The following is a 21645-nucleotide window of genomic DNA, read 5'->3' on the forward strand; positions in this document are numbered from 1 at the left end:
ATACTTATAAGGCTCTCGTCACTGGCGATAAGGGATAATCCAATGTCACATTTCATACTTTTTAAACAATTACGTGCTCGCCAAATCAGCCAGTAGATGGTATGGGCATACTTGTCTAGAACACCCCCATACGCCGAGTCGATACTCACATAATATTAAGGAATTCCCCTTGACCCCGCTAACAAATTGGGGAAAACAAAACATGATTTCCTATTGAACCCCAGTGTAAAGAGCTAAATTCATTGTCGCTTTTTAATTTATACAGAAATAACGAAACACGCTGAAAAGCCACTGTGTTGTTCAATGTACATGTAACCAGGCCAAAAATCCCAATCTATGGTTCACAATGCGCCCATGTAGGGAAATAGAGCCTGCGAGAAGAGCCCTGTGGCTTCAGGCTATTTGGCGTGGGGGAGTGGGAAATGTTGGGACCAAGTGTCCGAGTAGGCTACACGTAGCTATGTGTGTGGAAAACATTTCATCACAGGTAAGACTCACTACTTGTAGCTCCACTCACTACTTGTAGCTGTATAGTCCGTTGGTTCGTGTTTTTGGTCTTGGCTAGCTTAATGTTCCAGTCGCAATCACTCACTCACTCACGTGGCTGCTAACACCGTCATGAACAGGGGGACGAGGGAAGCTGTACAATATTACGTGATTCAAAGTAGTGAGAACGCTCGGGAGCAGGCAATGTTTAACAGCAGTCTTTAGACGTTGTACTTTTCTGAAATGTAGTTTTGTAATTGGATTTGTATTTGTAATCAAGTATTTGCTGTGAGCCAATGGATTAACCTAGGTAACCACAGGCTGTTTTCCCCACAGGCGGGCGTGGCCACTCCGTTCTATCTAAATACCGACTGGGACTAACCATCTATATCGTCATGATGACAAAGTATATATTTAATTCAAATGTCCGCAAAGCAAACAGTACACTGACAGATTAATATCCTTTCCAGAGATATTAGAGAAAAGAGGAGATAGGAATCCCATTGAATGGCAATGAATGGAGGAACGGAATGGAGGTACGGACTGTATAACGCCGCACCCAGCGGACTGTCGACCAATCGCATTCACGTTGTCATGTTGCGTCACGCGGTTGCGAAGCTAATCGTCACACAAGCCCTTCTCCAAGTCAAGGTATGACTCGAGAAACCTGCCTCTTTTCCTCAAAAGTATGCAATGTCACTATTCCAAAGCTATACGATAATTATCTTATATGTCTGAAAGGATTTTTAATGTTGTACTTCTTGTTCATGAAATTCATGCTAATGTTGGGTTTTTGAGCTACTGTAGCACCCAATTGACTCCCATTCACTCCTTGAAGCAATCGTGCCGAAAGTACCGCACGGCCCATTGACGACACATGGCAGAATGTACCGCACGGCCCCTTGACGACACATGGCAGAATGTACCGCACGGCCCATTGACGACACATGGCAGAATGTACCGCACGGCCCATTGACGACACATGGCAGAATGTACCGCACGGCCCATTGACGACACATGGCAGAATGTACCGCACGGCCCATTGACGACACATGAGCAACACCCACAGTGGGCGTTATAATACGATTCCAATGGAGTTTCCCATCTCCTCAAAAGTACCTCTATCTTTTCTTCCTTCAACTCCCGCGACGCAAAGAGGTTTTCTCCTATCATCTCCCTGACACTGATAATAAGAACTGGAGAATGCGTCCAAGATGTCCGACTGTTGTTTTCAAGGTAAATCAACTCACGTTCGCATATGCCTATTCATGGACCATCTCTATACTGTACAGGTTACATCCGGTTTATCCGGACCTACTTCACATGCGGACTAGCACAGGGAGCAGCGTGAGCAGTGACGACGTCATCACGTTGTCCATAAACATGGCAGACATTGGATGAATATAAAATGTGAATTCATATCTTTGGCTGTGAGTAATGAAGAAAAAAAAAATCGGCCTCAGCGACAATTATTTGAATCGTTCAATGGATGTTTTGTGCACGAAGGTGATGACTAAAGTGTCTTGTTAGGAATTTTCAAATCTGACATGGCGTGTAGGGAAATGGTCTTTCTGAGCCGGGCATCAGTTAACCTGCAGTACCGAAGCAAAACTGTAGGAGCAATCGAAACCGTGCTTTTCCCCCGGAACCCTGGCCCCTTGTTCCCTGATAGCAAATTGATTAGTCACAGGAATCAGGACTAATAAAGCCAATGAAACTGCCTGTTTTACAAACGGTGGGCCTACCGCATGGATGGGCATTCATAAAATTCCATTGCTGGCTGACATGGTAGGCTACACCTCATTAAGCACGGACCGACTGCGACGTTTTTTGGACATATTTTGGGTAGACTTTTCTTGGGGTGTTTTACAAATGGTAGGCCTACAGTATCACATAGAGGGATTCCTAAAATGACATTTATGGCAACACTGTAAGCCAGGGATGGGCAACTGGGGACTGATTGGTGTCACACTTTTGCCCCAGGCCCAGCTAACACATCTGACACCAGTAATCAACTAATCATGATCTTCAGAGTAGAATGCAATTAGTTTCGAATGCAATCAGCTGTGTTGACTAGGGATGGGGAAAAAGTGTCACACCACTCCGACCCTGAGGACTGGAGTTGCCCATCCCTGTTGTAGGCTATAACTCAGTAAGCATGGACCAATGGCTTATGGATGTCTTTTTTTGGTCCTTTGGAGTCCAGACCAAATCTGAACCAATCATAGACGTCTGTGTTTGGTTCAGATTTTGTCCGGTCTGGACCAGCCTTGATTTGGCCCAAACTTAAAAGTCTATAAATTAAATATTTTCAACTTTCATTCATATCCAAAAATGAACCCGATTTCAATGTATGAAAAATACATATTTTCACCTTCCATTCAGAACTAAAATTGAACCTAATTTCAAAAAGTACTTATTTTTAGGGGAAAAATACATATTTTAGACATCTTTTAAACGTAATTTTGCTTACTGGGACTATTCTTGTAGGAGCGGCAATTTTTTGTCTCCCCTAGGGCGGCAAAACGGCCAGGACCGGCCCTGTATGCAATCCTATCAACGATTCTAATAGAAATTGCACATGACACTCTATAGAGTTTTTCATATGTCTACCATTTCTCCCTTCCTCCCTAATTTCCATGTGTTCTTGTCTGCAGTGCGGAAAGCTGCATTTGCTGCATAATCACCCACTGAGTATCTCTCTACTTTCTCGCCTTTTTCCCCCTTTTTAATTTACCCCGATTCTGTGGGATACTCCTATGAATTTTGTCTCATCATCACTTTTCTGTCCGTGTTTCTGCAGCTCATAGGAATGACATGACCACTGGTGACATCCCTGAAACTCACGTGAAGTTCAGTCAAGTTTGTTGTATTTGACGTAACTGGTTACTGGGTGAAAAGTACAAATGAATGGCTTAGTCACCATACTGTTAACTGTATAAACAATGCACTAAACTAGAATCTGTACTAATGTTATTGGCGGACTCTCCACAAGTCAACTCGACTGTCCATAACCCTGCCTTTACTTTTGAAAATCCAGCTGTGACTAACTGAACTCAATGACCAGTTAGTAAATTTTATTATGGTTAATGGTCATATGGTTAATGGTTATTAAATCATAATTTATTTGTTTGCAAAATAAATACAAAATCATTTAATTTGACCAGTATCATATACAGTATAGACTATCAGATACTCAACATGACTCTTGTAATGTATGTGTGGGTGGGTGTACATTGAGTGTGTGTCGATATGAATTCCTGGGCATATAGCATGTTCCTACTACAGTCCCTCTGTGCCTCGTTATATGTTGCACAGTGGATATTGCCTTTCTCCTTTCCTCTAACCACCATCCCTCTCACAACCTTCCACACATCCCTCTCACCAACATACACCCACAGACACACATACACGCAAACCTACGGACACACATACAGCACACCCTCATCCCCCCCCCTCCCCAACCACACATGCACAACCTCAACCCCCCCCCCCCCCCTCCCCCTCCCACACACACACACACACACACACACACACACACACACACACACACACATCCACACTTATATGCATACTTGTGTGTGTGTGTGTGCACTCACTCACTAGAAAACTAGTGGAAAGGCAGACAGCGGCCCCTTTCCTCGAGAAACCCCCCGTTCTGCTCGGAGCCCAAACTGTTTCTCACACGTCTTTTTGGCTCGGGCTGCTGGCAGCGGTCCTAGGGACTCGCAAGGGGAACAATTCCACAAAGTGGCATGAATTAATGTGGTTAATTAACACAGCGTTAATTGTTTGTAAATTGCATGTTTGGGTACACATTACTTGAGAGGCATATGTTGCGCGTCGTGTTCACCCAAACAAGTGGCGGTTAATCCTATCTCTCGAGTGCCCGCGTCTGAAGATGGGCCAATCAACTTGGTGGTAAAAAAAAAGAGATGGGGATGAGAGAGAATGATAGAGAGAGAATGAGAGGGAGAGAGAGGGAGGGAGAGTGAGAGGAAAGGGGGAAGGATAGACATTTTCAAAACAAATTAATGTTTGTTTGTGAGCTTGAGGTTTCTGTTACTCTAGTGGTGTTAATTGTAAGTGGAAATCATTTGAATAACCTTGGGGCTCGTTAAGACTCATCACGTCCCTGACCCATTACTTTTTAATAGTAACAAAAAAGCAATACGTATGCACCTACGCGCACACACACACACACACACACACACACAGCCACACAGCCACACACACACAGACACACACACACACAGACACACACACACACACAGACACACACACACAGACACACACACACACACACACACACACACACACACACACACACACAGACACACACACACACACACACACACACACACACACACACACACACACACACACACACACACACACACACACACACATAGACACACATACACTCTTAGAAAAAAAGGTTCCAAAAGGGTTGTTTGGCTGTCCCTATAGGATAACCCTTTTTGGTTCCATGTATAACCATCTGTGGAAAGGGTTCTACCTGAAAAATGGTTCTACCTGGAACCAAAAAGGGTTATTCAAAGGTTTCTCCTATAGGTACAGCTAAATAACCCTTTTAGGTTCTAGATAGCACCTTTTTTTGTCTAAGAGTATACATCCTAGCTCTGTTGCCACCCGCCTCCCCACAATACCCCAATATGCTTTGGATCTCTTTGCACCCCACCTAGAGAATAATGTAGGGGAAACACTGGACTATGGAGCTTGAAATGGTACAATATTTACCATGCCTGCCATTACCCACTCTATCAGTGTGTTTTAGGTGGGGTGTGCGGTGTTATTTTGTGGGATATGTTTTTGGCTGAGTCTCCTCATGCGAGGCTTCCACTGAAGCTTATGGGTTGGTCAGGTGTGCGAGAAGCATATCTGTGTATCTCTCTCTTTTACCTCCCTCCCTCTCTCCCTCCCTCCCTCCCTCTCTCCCTCTCTCTCTCCCTCCCTCCCTCCACTGCTCACCCTTTTTTATGTGTTTATTTAGTCATGCCCGACTTTATCGAATTTGAAAAAACATGCCTCTCTCGTTCTCTCCCTCTCCCTCTCTCTCTCTCTCTCTCTCTCTCTCAATTCAATTCAATTTGCTTTATTGGCATGACATAACAATGTACATATTGTCAAAGCGTACTTTGGAGATTAAGTGATACATTTATAATATTAACATAATTAAATAATAATAATCCATATTGTCAACGGGACAACAGTAACAACAACAATCAAGGGTCAAAATAACCAAACATTGAACAATAACAGTTGGCATAGAGGACATGTGCAGGTTGGTTGGTCTGTCAGACACTGTCCCTCATTTTATGGCAGGCAACAATGTAGTGCGCTGCCAACCCACAGCTCTCTGCATCCTCCCCCAACAGAACGGGTAGCCTATTCTCATCAGAGAGGTCTTTGAAACCTTGATTAAGGGTTTAAAATTTGGGAAAATTACACTGTCAATTATTTTATTTTTTAAAAACATTTTGTCTGTGGTGCGGTGGTTGCACAGCCTTTCTTCTACAGGGAGCCAGGCTTTCCTGTGTCTACCCTTCTCAATGCAAGGCTGTGCTCATTGAGCCCGTACTTTGTCAAGTGTTTTTCTAAGATTTTGATCAGTAAACTTGGTCAAATAGTTGGTCATTTGGTTCATTCTGATTGATTGTGTTTGCTGGTTTCAGAGCTGCTTCCTCCTTTGGCTTGGCTGTCGCTCTCTCTCTCTCTCTCTCTCTCTCTCTCTCTCTCTCTCTCTCTCTCTCTCTCTGCAGTCATAACCTCGGGAGCCACAGCCACTACTGTCTTTGGGGGACATTTCTAAATGAAGTTTTATTTCCCTAGCTTTGCTCCCTCGGGGGAACAGTGGAACATAATTCCACCCAATTCCGCCTCTAAAATGTATTATTTCTGCTCGGAATCAGGAGTCTTGCTGGATAATGTAGCTTGTTTCAGAGGGAGAGAGAGTAGGATGGGGGGATTTCCAATGTGCGTGGCTTCTTTTGATTCAAAACACAAAGCGGAAATTGTTCTTATTCTTTTTTTGACAGTCTTTTTTTGTTTTTCCAATCCACGGCTGCTTCGGAAGCCAAACAAGAATTCAGTTTACACGGTATTGTAGATATATTGGAGAGAGGAGAGAGAGCTGGTCCTGGGGCTCACAAACCTGTTCTTCTAACAGGACTAGATGGCTGATGTTTTACGTGCTCCTAACGGACTGTGTTTTTATGTTCGTTTTTCTGCGTTTGTTTGTAGCTTATTTTTAAACATTTTGTACGTTTTATTTAACCTTTATTTAAATTAGGCAAGTCAGTTAAGAACAAATTCTTATTTTCAATGACGGCCTGGGAACAGTGGGTTAACTGCCTGTTCAGGGGCAGAACGACAGATTTGTACCTTGTCAGCTCAGGATTTAAACTTGCAACCTTTCGGTTACGAGTCCAACGCTCTAACCACTTGCTGCTACCGTCTTTTATGACTGAAAATAACTTCTGGACATCAAAACAGCGATTACTCACCACGAACTGGCAGAAGCTTTTTTTCCTTCCTAATGAGTCCGACGAGCCCGACGTAAAAGACATACTGCTTTCCTGGGAACAGACCCAAATCCCCGTCATTTGCATGAAGAGACGATGGGGAACCCCCCTTGCCTTCCATTCTTCTAGCTAACGTGCAATCACTGGAAAATAGAATCGATTACCTACGAGCAAGATTGAACTACCAATGGGACATTAATAACTGTAATATCTTATGCTTCACGGGGTGTGGCTGAACGACGACATACAGCTGGCTGGTTATATGCTGTATCGGCAGGATAGAACAGTGGCGTCTGGTAAGAAAAGGGGGAGCGGACTATGCATCTATGTAAACAACAGCTGGTGCACGACATCTAAGGAAGTCTCAAGGTTTTGCTCACCTGAGGTAGAGTATCTCATGACAAGCTGTATACCACACTATCTACCTAGAGAGTTTTCATCTGTATTCTTCGTAGCTGTCTACATACCACCACAGACCGATGCTGGCACTAAGACCGCACTCAATGAGCCTTATTACACCATAAGCAAACAGGAAAACGCTCATCCAGAAGTGGCGCTCCTAGTGGCCGGGAACTTTAATGCAGGGAATCTTAAATCTGTTTTACCAAATTTCTTTCAGAATGTTTGGGGTGGCAGGTAGCCGAGTGGTTAGAGTGTTAGGCCAGTATCCAAAAGGTTGCTGGATCGAATCCCTGACACGGTAAAAAATCTGTCATTCTGCCCCTGAACAAGGCAGTTAACCCACTGTTCCCCGGTAGGCTGTCATTGTGAATAAAAATGTGTTCTTAACTGACTTGCCTGGTTAAATAATTACAGGCAACATCCGCACTGAGCTAAAGGCTAGAGCTGCCGCTTTCAAAGGAGCAGGACTCTAACCCGGAAGCTTGCAAGAAATCCTGCTATGCCCTCCGGCGAACCATCAAACAGGCAAAGCGTCAATACAGGACTAAGATCGAATCATACTACACCGGCTCTGACACTCGTCAGATATGGCAGGGCTTGCAAACCATTACAGACTACAAAGGGAAGCACAGCCAAGAGCTGCCCAGTGACAAGAGTCTACCAGACGAGCTAAACCACTTCTATGCTAGCTTCGAGGCAAATAACACTGAAACATGCATGAAGCACCAGCTGTTCCGGACGACGGTATGGTCACACTCTCCGCAGCCGATGTGAGTAAGACCTTTAAACAGGTCAACATTCACAAGGCCGCAGGGCCAGGCGGATTACCAGGACATGTCAAGCGAGCATGCGCTGACCAACTGGCAAGTGTCTTCACTGACATTTTCAACCTCTCCCTGTAATAGCAACACGTTTTAAGCAGACCACCATTGTCCCTGTGCCCAAGAACACTAACCTGCCTAAATAACTACTGACCTGTAGCACTCACGTCTGTAGCCATGAAGTGCTTTGAAAAGCTGGTCATGGTTCACATCAAAACTATTATCCCAGAAACCCTAGACCCACTCCAATTTGCATACCGCCCAAACAGATCCACAGATGATGCAATTATCTATTGCACTCCACACTGCCCTTTCCCACCTGGACAAAAGGAACACCTATGTGAGAATGCTATTCATTGACTGCAGCTCAGCAGTCAACACAATAGTGCCCTCAAAGCTCATCAATAAGCTAAGGACCCAGGACTAAACACCTCCCTCTGCAACTGGATCCTGGAGTTCCTGACGGGTGGACCTCCCCCAGGTGGTAAGGGTATGTAACACATCCACAACGCTGATCCTCAGCACAGGGGCCCCTCAGGGGTGTGTGCTCAGTCCCCTCCTGTACTCCCTGTTGACTCATGACTGCACGGCCAGGCAAGACTCCAACACCATCATTAAGTTTCCTGATGACACAACAGTGGTAGGCCTGATCACCGACAATGACAAGACAGCCTATAGGGTGGAGGTCAGAGACCTGGTCGTGTGGTGCCAGGACAACAACCTCTCCCTCAACATGATCAAGACAAAGGAGATGATTGTGGACTACAGGAAAAGGAGGACCGAGCATGCCCCCATTGTCATCGACGGGGCTGTAGTGGAGCAGGTTGAGAGCTTCAAGTTCCTTGGTGTCCACATCACGAACAAACTAACATGGTCAAAGCACACCAAGACAGTCGTGAATAGGGCACGACAAAAGCTATTCCCCCTCAGGAATGAGTTTGGCATAGGTTCTCAGATCCTCAAAGGGTTCTACAGCTGCACCATCGAGAGCATGGTTGCATCACTGCCTGGAATGGCAACCGCTCAGCATCCGACCACAAGGCACTTCAGAGGGTAGTGCGTATGGCCCAGTACATCACAGGGGCCAAGCTTCCTGCCATCCAGGACCTCAATACCAGGCAGTGTCAGAGGAAGGCTCTAACAATTGTCAAAGACTCCAGCCACCTTAGTCATAGACTGTTCTCTCTGCTACCGCACGGCATAAGACTCTTGAACATCTAATCAAATGGCTACCCAGACTATTTGCATTGCTCCGGTTTTAAGCTGCTCCTACTCTCTGTAATTATCTATTCATAGTCACTTTAATAACTCTACTTACATGTACATATTACCTCAATTACCTCAGCAAACCGGTGCCCCTGTACATTGACTCTGTACCAGTACCCCCCTGTATGTAGTCTCGCTATTGTTATTTTACTGCTGCTCTTTAACTACTTGTTACTTTTATTTCTTATTCTCATTCGTATTTTTTTTAAACTGCATTGTTGGTTAAGGGCTTGTACAGTAAGTAAGCATTTCACTGTAAGGTCTACACCTGTTTTATTCGGCGCATATGACTAATACCATTTGATTTGATTTGATAGTGTCTCCTTCCCTTGTTACAAATACACTACCCCGACATAAGCTGATAATGTGATGAAGAGATATCTTTTCTGTTTTGCATAATGTCACACAGTGTATCCTAAAGCATGATCCTTTTGTATCATTCGTTATATTAATTTAAACAGAGATCAAGCTGAAAGAGAATAGAGAGAAGAGGAGAAAGAACGAGAAAGCCTGAGGGCAAAAGACACTGGCATACTTTCCCCTCCCCTACTCTCTCTCTCTCTCGCTCTCTCACTCACTCTCTTGATTTTGTCAAACACTAAATCCGCGCCTTTCCTCCGCTTTGAGTACTTTTAGCGTTCTCTAGTAACCTTTCACAGCTTTCCTGTAACTTTCAAACCAGACTGTCCCAAGTTTTACTTTGCTTGCTTGGAATAATTCCCTCACTAAACCGGCAAACAAGTGAAGGAGCCTGTATTTTGCAAAACAAATGGTTTGCTTTCTACTGTGTGGATACTTCACATTAAGCAAAGAAAAGCAGATCAGTAATGGCTAACATTGGGTAGCATACATGGTGTAAAACCTCCTATCCATCTATACTGTAGGTCTTTGTCGGTACCTTCACATACCTACACATTACAATAGACCATAACTAGCCTATAAAGGCTAGTTTGGTAAAAACTTGAGTCTACAAATGAATTAATTACCTCTTCGGGCTATAAGGCGGTATTTTCACGACCGGATGAAAATCTTGCCCAAAGTAAACTGCCTGCTACTCAGGCCCAGAAGCTAGGATATGCATATAATTCGATTTTGATAGAAAACACTCCAAAGTTTCTAAAAACTGTTAAAATTATGTCTGTGAGTATAACATAACTTATTTGGCAGGCGAAACCCCAAGGACAAACCATCCAGGAAAAATCATTTTTGAGGTCACTCTCTTTTCAATGAGTTTTCTATGAGGATCTAGATTTCTAAGGCACTTGGTTGCAGTTCCTACCGCGTCCACTGGATGTCAGTCTTTAGAAATTGGTTGATGTTTTTCCTTTGTGTAATGATGAAGTAGGGCTGTTCAGAACGAGGGTCGAGTCTAGTGTACTGTTTGTTAGGGACCTGATTGTTAGGGACCTGAAAACTCGCTCCACTTTGTTTTTATCCGCTATTGAATGCAGTTTATCCCGTCTTAAATTTGATCGATTATTTACGTAAAAAAATACCTAGTTTTTTTAGGAAAGTTGTTTGAAATGTTTGGACAAAGATTACAGGTAACTTATTAGATATTTTGTAGTCATGTTGCGCGAGTTGGAACCGGTGTTTTTCTGGATCAAACGCGCCAAATAAATGGACATTTTGGAGATATAACGATGGAATTAATCGAACAAAAGGACCATTTGTGATGTTTATGGGACATATTGGAGTGCCAACAGAAGAAACTCTTCAAAGGTAAGGCATTAATTATATCGTTATTTCTGAGTTTTGTGTCGCGCCTGGCGGGATGAAATATGATTGATTGTCTGTGTTTGTTTGATGGGGTGCTATCCTCAGATAATAGCATGGTTTGCTTTCGCCGTAAAGCCTTTTTGAAATCTGACACGGTGGCTGGATTAACAAGAAGGAAAGCTTTATTTTGGTGTATTGCACTTGTGATTGTATGAAAGTTAAATATTTCAAATAATTTCATTTGAATTTGGCGCTCTGCCATTTCACCGGATGTTGTCAAATCAATCCCGGTAACTAAGAAGTTTAATGAGTGAATTATGTATTTTTACTCTGTTTTCCCTGTTTTAAATTGGACATACACTCACCCTTCACTACTTTAGTCCCATTTTTCTATTATTAATAACTTCCCTGCTCTTTTTCCCCCTTCTTTCTCAGCTATCGGACGAACGCTCATCCCGCGCTACTTCAGCACAGTGTTTGAGGGCGGCGTCACTGACCTGTACTATATCCTCAAACACTCCAAGGAGTCCTTCCACAACTCCTGCATCACTGTGGACTGTGATCAGTGTACCATGGTCACTCAGCACGGTAAACCAATGTTTACAAAGGTAAGATCGTAACCCCAGCAATAAATGCAAGGCTGTCATTGTGACTTACCAAAACACCAAGATCTTATGAGATTTTATTTAATTTACTATCAAATTTAAATGATTTGTTTCAAGTTCGTATCCATGACAGTTTTTTACATTTATTAAATTATTTTCCACAAAGCTGAAGAGAGTAAAAGTGGCTCCTAAAAGGAGTAACTAGCAGCACTATTCAGATGGTCAACTGTGTTGGAATCTGGTTCTGCAGACTGTCTTTTGAATTTAAAGTGAGGCTCATGCTAGTGAAGATAGCTACAGGGATTCCTTGTTCCATGAATGAACACTGCAGTGAAGCACACACACAATTTACCTCCATAAAATTACCCACAATGCAGTGTTATCATAAAACCTAGTCACCATGTTAGGGGTATACCATAGCTTGCATAGTATCATGAGAAGAGAGGAAAATGTAAACTGCAACAGATGAAGAACAATAACAGTACACACAAACACGGTAAATGAAAAATATTCTCTCAACCGCCCCATTTAAGCTTTAGCAAAATCAGGAAGTGGAAAAATTAATTCATTAAAAGAAATTCCACTCCCATCCAGGCTTCTGGCTCTGGAGCGCTGAATCTCAATGAGCTCTGCCTCGTTCCCCTCTTCTCTCACCTCCACCCTTCCACCCTCCTTCCCCCGGCCCCCCATTCCTCATCCCTGGAGAAATCATTCCTGGCTCCTTCCCTATCCCAGAGGGAAAAGCCCCCGCCCTCCCGCTGGGAGTAATCTGGATGTGTAAACCCAGCATGTGTGCATGTACATGTGTGTGTACGTGTTCGTGGGTGGAAGTGTGTGCGTGTGAGGCGAGGGTGTCGGTTTTTGCACGATGGTACCCCCCGCTGCACCCCTATGGTATCCCAGAACCTCGATGCAACACTCAGCAGGCCCCACTATACCTAGGCTCTGTGGATGAAGCATTGGGGCAAAACCCTTGTTACTGTAGCCCAATTGCCAGAACTTCCTGTGGGGGATGGAAAAACCAGACGGGAGATCTGTGGATGTAGCATCGGGACCAAAGCCCTTGTAACTGTAGCCCAGTGGGCCATCCCTACCTGTGGGGACAGTCAATGATTCTATCTCTCGCTGTTTAATTCTCATTTATTGAGTGATCTGTTTAAGCAAAAGCCCATTTGAATTGAATTGACAAGGTTGATGAATTAGAATGTAATAACAGTGTAATAATGGTATATTACAGCCTAATACAACGAATAGGGTAACACTTGACTACAGAATGTATCCCCCCCCCCCCCCCTTAAGGGAAATATATATTTTCTGACAATAACAAAAAGCTAAGTTTGGTAAGATTTAGATATGTGCACACAGGCTATCCATAGGCAAACACATTTTGAAGGGAAATAAGTGGGCAGAATTATATATATTTTTGTTATTTAATAAAACTATAGAAAGGGTTGTGTTTTTGCCCCACTATCAAAATGACATTGCACATCGCACTATTAATCTTCAATATAATGACATTTTGATGTACGGCCCCTCTTGATGTACGGCCCCTTTTTGTTATTTTCATCCTTCCTGTTCAAATCATCATTAAATTACTGCATCTCAAAATGGATTGTGTAACTCAAAGAGGATACTTATAGATGATTTGGACTTGATTTGAAAATGCTAATATAGGTACCATTGACTTGCATTGATTGCCCAGGAGGTTTTGCCCCAAACATACTCACTTTAAATTGTACTACTTTATTAAAAACGGATGACCATTTTTTGCCTAAAGATAAATAATCCACTTGGTTAGAGAGAAAAATGGTCATCCGTTTTTAATAAAGTAGTGAGTATGTTTGGGGCAAAACCTCCTATATATATCCAAGTGAATTATTTATCTTTAGGCTCCCCTACTGGAGTATATATATATATATAAATCAATGTACCTCTAAATCGTTTTGTTGGAGTGACTTAAAATGTTAAGATGAGACAGATGACATGTTTAGTTGAGCAAGACTAGTGGCATCCAGGGAAAATGTTGGAAATGTTTTGGTGACATTAAGTGGTTTCTGTGAGAATTACAGGAGGGGGGGGGGGGTTAACCCTGGGGGTGTTTAACCCCAAGCCATCCGATTACAGGCTAATACATAATGAATGTATATGATGATGTTTTATAATGTTACTATATGTTACAAATGTATTATTAATGCTCCATTACACCCTTATTTATAATGAATATGTATATTTAAATCATATTTATATATTGAACCTAATCTATTATGTAGCACCTTATACAGTAGAGAATGGTGTCTCTTGAGCAAGCTTGTGATGCTGTTTTACTCTCTCCTCCCAGAATATGTGACTCAGATCCCTTAGCCAAGCAAATGTGGAGAAGATTTATTACAGGCTTCTTAAATCAATTGAGACTCTCCAAGGGGCCTTACCTTTTTATGACCACTGTTTGTATTCACAACCATTTTCATCAGTTGCCTGTACCTTTCATACAGTCCCATGAAGTGTACTATTGTAAGAGTAAAGGTTTTGTAAAGCCATTTTATTGGTAATGATTTTGAAAAACAATCCATTTTAGCCAACCAATAAAGAAACGTCACTATGGTGTAGTTGCTACGACAAATTTTGGCTGAATTTTGGCTGTACAGTTTATATACACTACCCGTGAAAAGTTTTAGAACACCTACTCATTCAAGGTTTTTTCTTTATTTTTTACTATTTTCTACAATGTAGAATAATAGTGAAGACATCAAAACTATGAAATAACACAAATGGAATAATGTAGCAATCAAAAAAGTGTTTAAAAAAATCCAAATATATTTCTTCAAATAGCCACCCTTTGCCTTGATGACAGCTTTGTACACTCTTGGCATTCTCTCAACCAGCTTCATGAGGTAGTCACCTGGAATGCATTTCAATTAACAGGTGTGCCTTCTTAAATGTTCATGCATTTGAGCCAATCAGTAGGGTGGGATACAGAATATAGCCCTATTTGGTAAAATACCAAGTCCATATTATGGACAGCTCAAATAAGAGAAATGACAGTCCATTACTTTAAGACATGAAGTTCAGTCAATATGGAACATTTCAAGAACTATGAAAGTTTCTTCAAGTGTAGTTGCAAAAACCATCAAGCGCTAGGATGAAACTCTCTCTCATGAGGACCGCAACAGGAATGGAAGACCCAGAGTTACCTCTGCTGCAGAGGATTGTCACGCCCTGACCGTAGTTCCTTTTTTATGTCTCTATTTTGGTTTGGTCAGGGCGTGAGTTGGGGTGGGCATTCTATGTTGTTTTTCTATGTTTTCTTTTCTATGTGCTTGGCCTGGTATGGCCTTCATGGTAGAATTGCTGCAAAGAAACTACTACTAAAGGACACGAATAAGGAGAACAGACTTGCTTGGGCCAAGAAACATGAGCAATGGACATTAGACCGGTAGAAATGTGTCCTTTGGTCTGGAGTCCAAATTGGCGATTTTTGGTTCCAACTGCTGGGTCTTCGTGAGATGATCTCCGCATGTGTATTTCCAAATGTAAAGCATGGAGGAGGATGTGTTATGGTATGTGGGTGCTTTGCTGGTGATTTATTTAGAATTCAAGGAATACTTAACCAGCATGGCTACCACAGCATTCTGCAGCGATACACCATCCCATCTAGTTTTCGGTTAGTGGGACTATTATTTGTTTTTCAACAGGACAATGACCCAACACACCTCCAGGCTGTTTAAGGGCTATTTGACCAAGAAGGAGAGTGATGGAGTGCTATATCAGATGACCTGGCCTCCACAATCACCCGACCAACCAAATTGAGATGGTTAGGGATGAGTCGGACCGCAGAGTAAAGGAAAAGCACCCAACAAGTGCTCAGCATATGTGGGAACTCCTTCAAGACTGTTGGAATAGCATTCCAGGTGAATCTGGTAGAGAGAATGCCAAGAGTGTCTAAGGCTGTCATCAAGGCAAAGGGTCTAAAGAATCTAAAATATAACATATTGTATATTTTGATTTATTACTACATGATTCCATATTTGTTATTTCATAGTTTTGATGTCTTCGCTATTATTCTACAATGTAGAAAATTAGTAAAAATAAAGAAAAACCCTTGAATGAGTAGGTGTTCTAAGACTTTGACCGATAGTGTACAGTACACATATGATAAAATGTCTTTTTATTTCTGGACAATATTTCTGTACATTTATGGGTCCCTTTATATTCTGTTTAACTCCGTGATAACGCTTCATGGAGTTTCCAAATAGAATGTTTCACAATGTACAAAAATATATATTTTAGCATGTGTAGGTCTTCGTCTGTAGCCAGTATCGTTAAACTCGTACTTTTGCCCTGTGGCCAGAGTGCACTCGTCTAAGTAGCAGTTGGAATCATAATCAAACTAGAACGAAAACCCTTTCCATTGTCCATTAAACACTTAGGATTATTTTCAAATATTTATTCTGTTCAATCTGCACAGATCTAAAGACAACCACATTGTTAGATATCCAATGACTATCTTGATAACTATCAGAAAGTAGTTCCGTAATGTCATCTCAATGGCCAGAATAACTCATGACTACAAAATCCAGACAGTACATGCTGCATAGAGAAACATCCTCACATTGTAGCCAAGTAGCATAGACTAAACTACATTACCAGAATGGGTTAAATCATATATTCAATGGTAGGAGATAGCAGAGGGGGGGGGGAAAATCCCTTTTTCTCTACTTTTTCATTTTTTTCCAGGGTTGCGGAGTGATACCACGTGACCAGGCCTGTATGCCCGCCAGCCTCTTTCTTGTTGATCCTCTAGAGACCATCTGTGCTGGGGGCATTGATTAGAGTGTGTCTGGTGGGATTACATCTTTTCGGTTGCCATGCCAACTAATCAGCTGATTTCTTTTTTTTTTTGCTGCCCGCTCTCTCCCTCCCTCCGGTTGCCACAGCAACGAAACATCGGGAACTGCAAGGGCCCCTTCAACACTGAATTCGGCTAAAGGGGCGAATGTGTTTTTTCCCCCCTGTCTCTCACTCATACTGTCTCTCTTTCGCTTGCGCTCTCTCTCTCTCTCTCTCTCTCTTGCACACACTCCCTCTCTCATTATTTCTCTGTCTCTTAATTGGCAACTCTCTCTGCCATAAACACACTCCTCTCAACGTCATCTTCAAGAGAGTGTGAGGGATGAGAGGAACAAGGACAGGACCTGCTGAATAAGGACAGAGTAAATAATAGTCTGCCCAATTCCAAATAACTTGAACAAATTTGAAACTGAAGGACAAGCTGAGTTTTATGAAAATCATTCCTTGCTCCTAAAAATCGATCCCTGTTGTGATTACCCAATAAACAGACGTCCGCATGCCAGCAAATTAAAAATGTCTGATAGTAAAAGAAATACTGTGCATTACTTATGTAAATAAGGTATTGCTGTTTTTTATTTGTAATAAATTTGCTATAAAAAAAAAAAGTCTAATTCGTTTTCGGTTTGTCATTACGGGGTATTGTGTGTAGATTGATGAGGGAATGTTTAATCAATTTTAGAATAAGGCTGTAACGTAACAAAATGGGGAAAAAGTGAAGGGGTCTGAATACTTTCTGAATGCACTGTACATTAGTATGGGGGAATGATGTCAAAGGTGACGTAAACTGTAGCCTACTGTGTACTAAGTGATCTTGAAAACCTATGTTGAATGAAGCTGAGTAGGCCTACATTTGTTACAAAGGTTGTTATGAATGATTACTGCAGCACTCATAAATGTGTCATGCTTTGGTCTCAGGAAGGTGTTACGCATGTCTTCTTGTATACGCCCTTCTAAGAAAGTGTTACCCCGGCTTTGTTGTTGGGACAGGTATGCACAGAGGGCCGCCTGATTCTTGAATTTGCCTTTGACGACCTCATGAGGATCAAGACCTGGCACTTCACCATCCGGCAGAACCGAGAACTCATCCCCCGCAGCATCCTGGCCATGCACGTGAGTGATGTGGCATCATCAACATGCGCTGACTGCGCACCCACACATATGTAACGCATCGAGTTGGATAGAGGGCACTGGCCATGCTGTCACAGATGCCGCTATAGCAAGATGCAGAGGTGTGCCCTATGTCCAACTCTATGCCTTGACATCATCAACATGTGCCACCCACACGAGAATGATAGAGAGTTATGAGAATGATAGAGAATAATAGAGAATGGTGTGAGAACCATAGAGAATGTTGAGGAAGTCATCATGGATATACTCAGTTTTGCATGAACATTGCCATTGAGGGCTTCCACCATTTTAAAGTAGTCAACTGGGTGAGGATGGGTTGGGAGCGATCAGCCAATGATCAGAGCATTGTCTTCTTCAACCTCTTGAGTCCCACACTCACGCCGGCATCATTTAGTGCTTCTAACCCCTTTTAAACATTGTGTGTTTGCTACAGACTTCTGTTTTTTTGCATTGGATTCGTCTATTTCTTCCACCATTAGCCTGTGCGATTGACGGAGGCTGAAGTATACCTTATTGACATAGGATTTGCGGTATGTTGACAGAACAAATAATTGGGCAATGTTTATATGGTCCCCTTTCAGACAGCCAAATATTTTCCACATTCTTGTCGGCATTCACCTTTTATACCGCCATTGCTTGCCACAACTGAGCAAGAGACATTCAACTTTGACTCTGTTGTTGCGATCGTTGTCGTGTTAACCTGATGTGAGAGAGCAAGCTCTAAATCCGACAGAAATGCTGCTTTCAATGTACTGCTTCCATTTCTTCACGTTCACAATTAGTAAGTTCAGTCAGTTAGCAGCTCACCATTTGTACTATAATGTGTTGATTTTCATGCTATGGTGAATTTAAAAGGTGGCTACAGTTAAACTCTAAATGTTGGAGAGAGCAAACAGCTAGCTAATGTTAGCAACAAACCAAGTCATTGTCTAGAGAAAGTTGCTTTTAGTTGCCTGGCTTGCTTGATTGACATGTCTTGTCCACAAAATAGAGCAAGTAACGTTTCCATTTGGACCAGACTATGATTTAATTTGTTCCAATTGCCAAAGATAGTAAGATGTAAGATAACGTTTATACTGAGGGGTTGGCGGGACATTTAAATACATTATGGCAATAATGACTAGGAAATAAAAGTACAGGCCTTTGTCGCCTGCAATACGTTTCAGATATAAAGGGAAGGCAGCAAAAAGTTAGCGGGATGCTAAAGTTGGTGTAAAAACGTCTTGGTTTGGACAGTAGTACTGGAGATGTGTTTGTGAGACAAGGGTGACTCTCGAAAACGGTTTGAGCTACAAAGTATTATAAACCCGCTATGAAAAGCTTTGACTCTCGCGAAACACGCACATGTAATGTTTTGCTCTATGATGCTCACAAGCCACACAACAGTCGTTAGAAAGTCAGGGTTGTCTACATAGAAGATCGTAGGAAATCCCAGGACATAGTGTCTATAATACTGAAATAAGCTCACATAAGTTGCTGTCACAAATTCCAAACTCCACACAGTTGTCACTGACTAGTTGGATATTAATTTCCCACTGAGCAAACCATTTCTGTACTTACAGCATTCTTTTTTTGCGCGGCAATAATTATTTGTTCTTTGACATTTGTCAATAAAACTCATTCATGCAAATGTTCATTTCAAATTGTTTTGTGTTCTTGTAGCCATGATTGTCCTAAAAAAGAAACTGGTAAAACACTTCAATGTGAGGCTAAATATGAAGGCATAGAAAGCAGATGAATCAAAGTTGTGAATTTGAACCTGGGGCCAATTGGTTGCATGGTTTGTAAACGGCTTTAAGCTATATCACCGCCATATAGTGGCCACAATAAATGAATGACACGCAGGATTTGGTTCATGACTCCAGCAATGCAGGTGGCGGTTAAGTCACCAATATTAGCTTTATGCTTTTTTCAAACAAAAGAAGAAGAACATTTACAACTTGAAAATGGAGATGGCCTCAATGGCTCTGCCCGTATGTCACCTGCCCATTTCCCATTCAGGTGTATCCTATCCTCAAAATGTAATGCGAGTCCTGCTCCACAGGGTCTAAAGTGCCCCAACTCCACCAAGACACTTAAATGCTATTCATAGCATATGAATTTAAAAGCCATACAAAGCCGTTTGGAAAGTGTCCCAATTTGGAGGGATTTCATAAAGCAATTTATTTGCAGACATCAAAGGAAGGCTTGGATCAAAGAGGGCCCTAGCCTGAGCAACAAAAAAAAAAAGGTCAAATTAATAATCTGTTTAATTCCAGTAAGTGTATTCAACATAATAGTCACACGGAAGGAAGGCCAGTAAAGTGAGCAATTTATGAATTGTCATAATTCCATACGTTAGACATAGTATATTATATTCAGTAGTGCACAGTCATACTCGTGGCAATACTCTAGTATCTTGAATATGTATGCATCAAATACATTACCCATATGCATGTAACCTATCGTAATCTAAATGCATAGCCTACCTTGAAGTGTGCAACAATGACTGATAGAAACAGTCTATTTTCTTCAGCCGTGTAGGCCTACAGGTACATTTAAGAAGTAGTTTTCCACGTGTAGCCAGCCTCCTTCTTTTTGCCAAATCTTCCTATGAAATTCACACACCATTAAATTGGCCCCTGTGGGTATTCCCACTAATTCCAGGAGAGTAGGGTATTGTGGGCCCTGGCCTGATATTTCACAGGCATGTGAGTGATGTGTAAAAGTGAGTTAGCTCTTTTGATCATAGCCTCGACTAATGAAAAGGGTAGAGGGAACTAGGTCTGGAAATGAGAAGACTGAATTTAGACAGACACAATCGTGCTTGTGCGCGTGCACACAGACAGGCACAACACCAACATAGACACAAACGCAGACAATACACAAACATGTACATACACACATGTGTGCGCACACATGCACGCACGCGCACACACACACACACACACACACACACACACACACACACACACACACACACACACACACATCACAGGCTATATTATAACATTTTAAACATTCAGTTTTTTGCTCGAGTATTCATTTCTTGTAAAAGCACACATTTTGGAATGGAAATGTTGTGGGTATTTCATAGTCTCACAGTGTTGTGGGTACTTCAAGGTTAGACTATTCTTTTCAAATGGTATTCAATGTAGTTATTGGTAACCATGGTTGAAAAAGCATTTGACACCTCTTGGAGTCACAGGTTCTCACAATACTAGAGGTGGCTAGTTGGCATTGATATTTCATTTCCAATTTCAAATCATAGTCTAAGATTAAGCTTTTTATTTTTAGCATGTTTTTTTTCCCCCCATCGTCCTTTATCCACATACTCAGACTCAACTTTATGGTAGTCGTTGGTTCAATAGCGACCTAGCCAATGCTAGAGCAGAAGCAAAGCTGTCTTTCTCTCCTCTTGGACAATATAGAAACGACTTGATATTTTCCTTCCTGACTTTCTCCACACAAAGATACAACTGGAGATGAGACGATGCATTTTTCATAAGCTTCGAAATGGAAGCATGCGCCAGGCCAAGCTGTCTCTTGGTTTGTTAATACACTGCATTTTCAGACTGAAGACTCACACTATATGAAAGAGTGCTAACAAGTTAATATTAGTAGTTAATATAAATGAATACTGTATGTTGCCTCTCTCAATTTCATTACCCCCCCCCCCCCACTCCCCCTTCCCCAACCCTTAGGCACAAGACCCCCAGGTTTTGGAGCAGCTCTCCAAAAACATCACCCGCATGGGGCTCACCAACTTCACCCTCAACTACCTCAGGGTAAGAGCTCTCTCTCTCTAATTCAATCGCCCTCTCTCTCTCTCTCTCTCTCTCTCTC

The 21645-nt window shown here is 42.2% G+C and overlaps 1 protein-coding gene across 6 annotated transcripts in view; it reads left to right on the plus strand.

Moving 5' to 3' along the window:
• The window catches only part of LOC109904734 (LIM domain-binding protein 2), an 84194-nt gene that overhangs the window by 43255 nt on the left and 19294 nt on the right, over positions 1-21645 (plus strand). For all 6 annotated transcript variants that reach the window (XM_031790250.1, XM_031790251.1, XM_031790252.1 and 3 more), the window contains exons 3-5: positions 11675-11847; positions 17680-17802; positions 21504-21587. In XM_031790250.1, the coding sequence (XP_031646110.1) occupies positions 11675-11847; positions 17680-17802; positions 21504-21587 (380 nt within the window). The remainder of the gene's footprint in view (positions 1-11674; positions 11848-17679; positions 17803-21503; positions 21588-21645) is intronic.

Source organism: Oncorhynchus kisutch, linkage group LG15 (genome assembly GCF_002021735.2).
Source record: "Oncorhynchus kisutch isolate 150728-3 linkage group LG15, Okis_V2, whole genome shotgun sequence".
NCBI classification, from domain to species: Eukaryota; Metazoa; Chordata; class Actinopteri; order Salmoniformes; family Salmonidae; genus Oncorhynchus; species Oncorhynchus kisutch.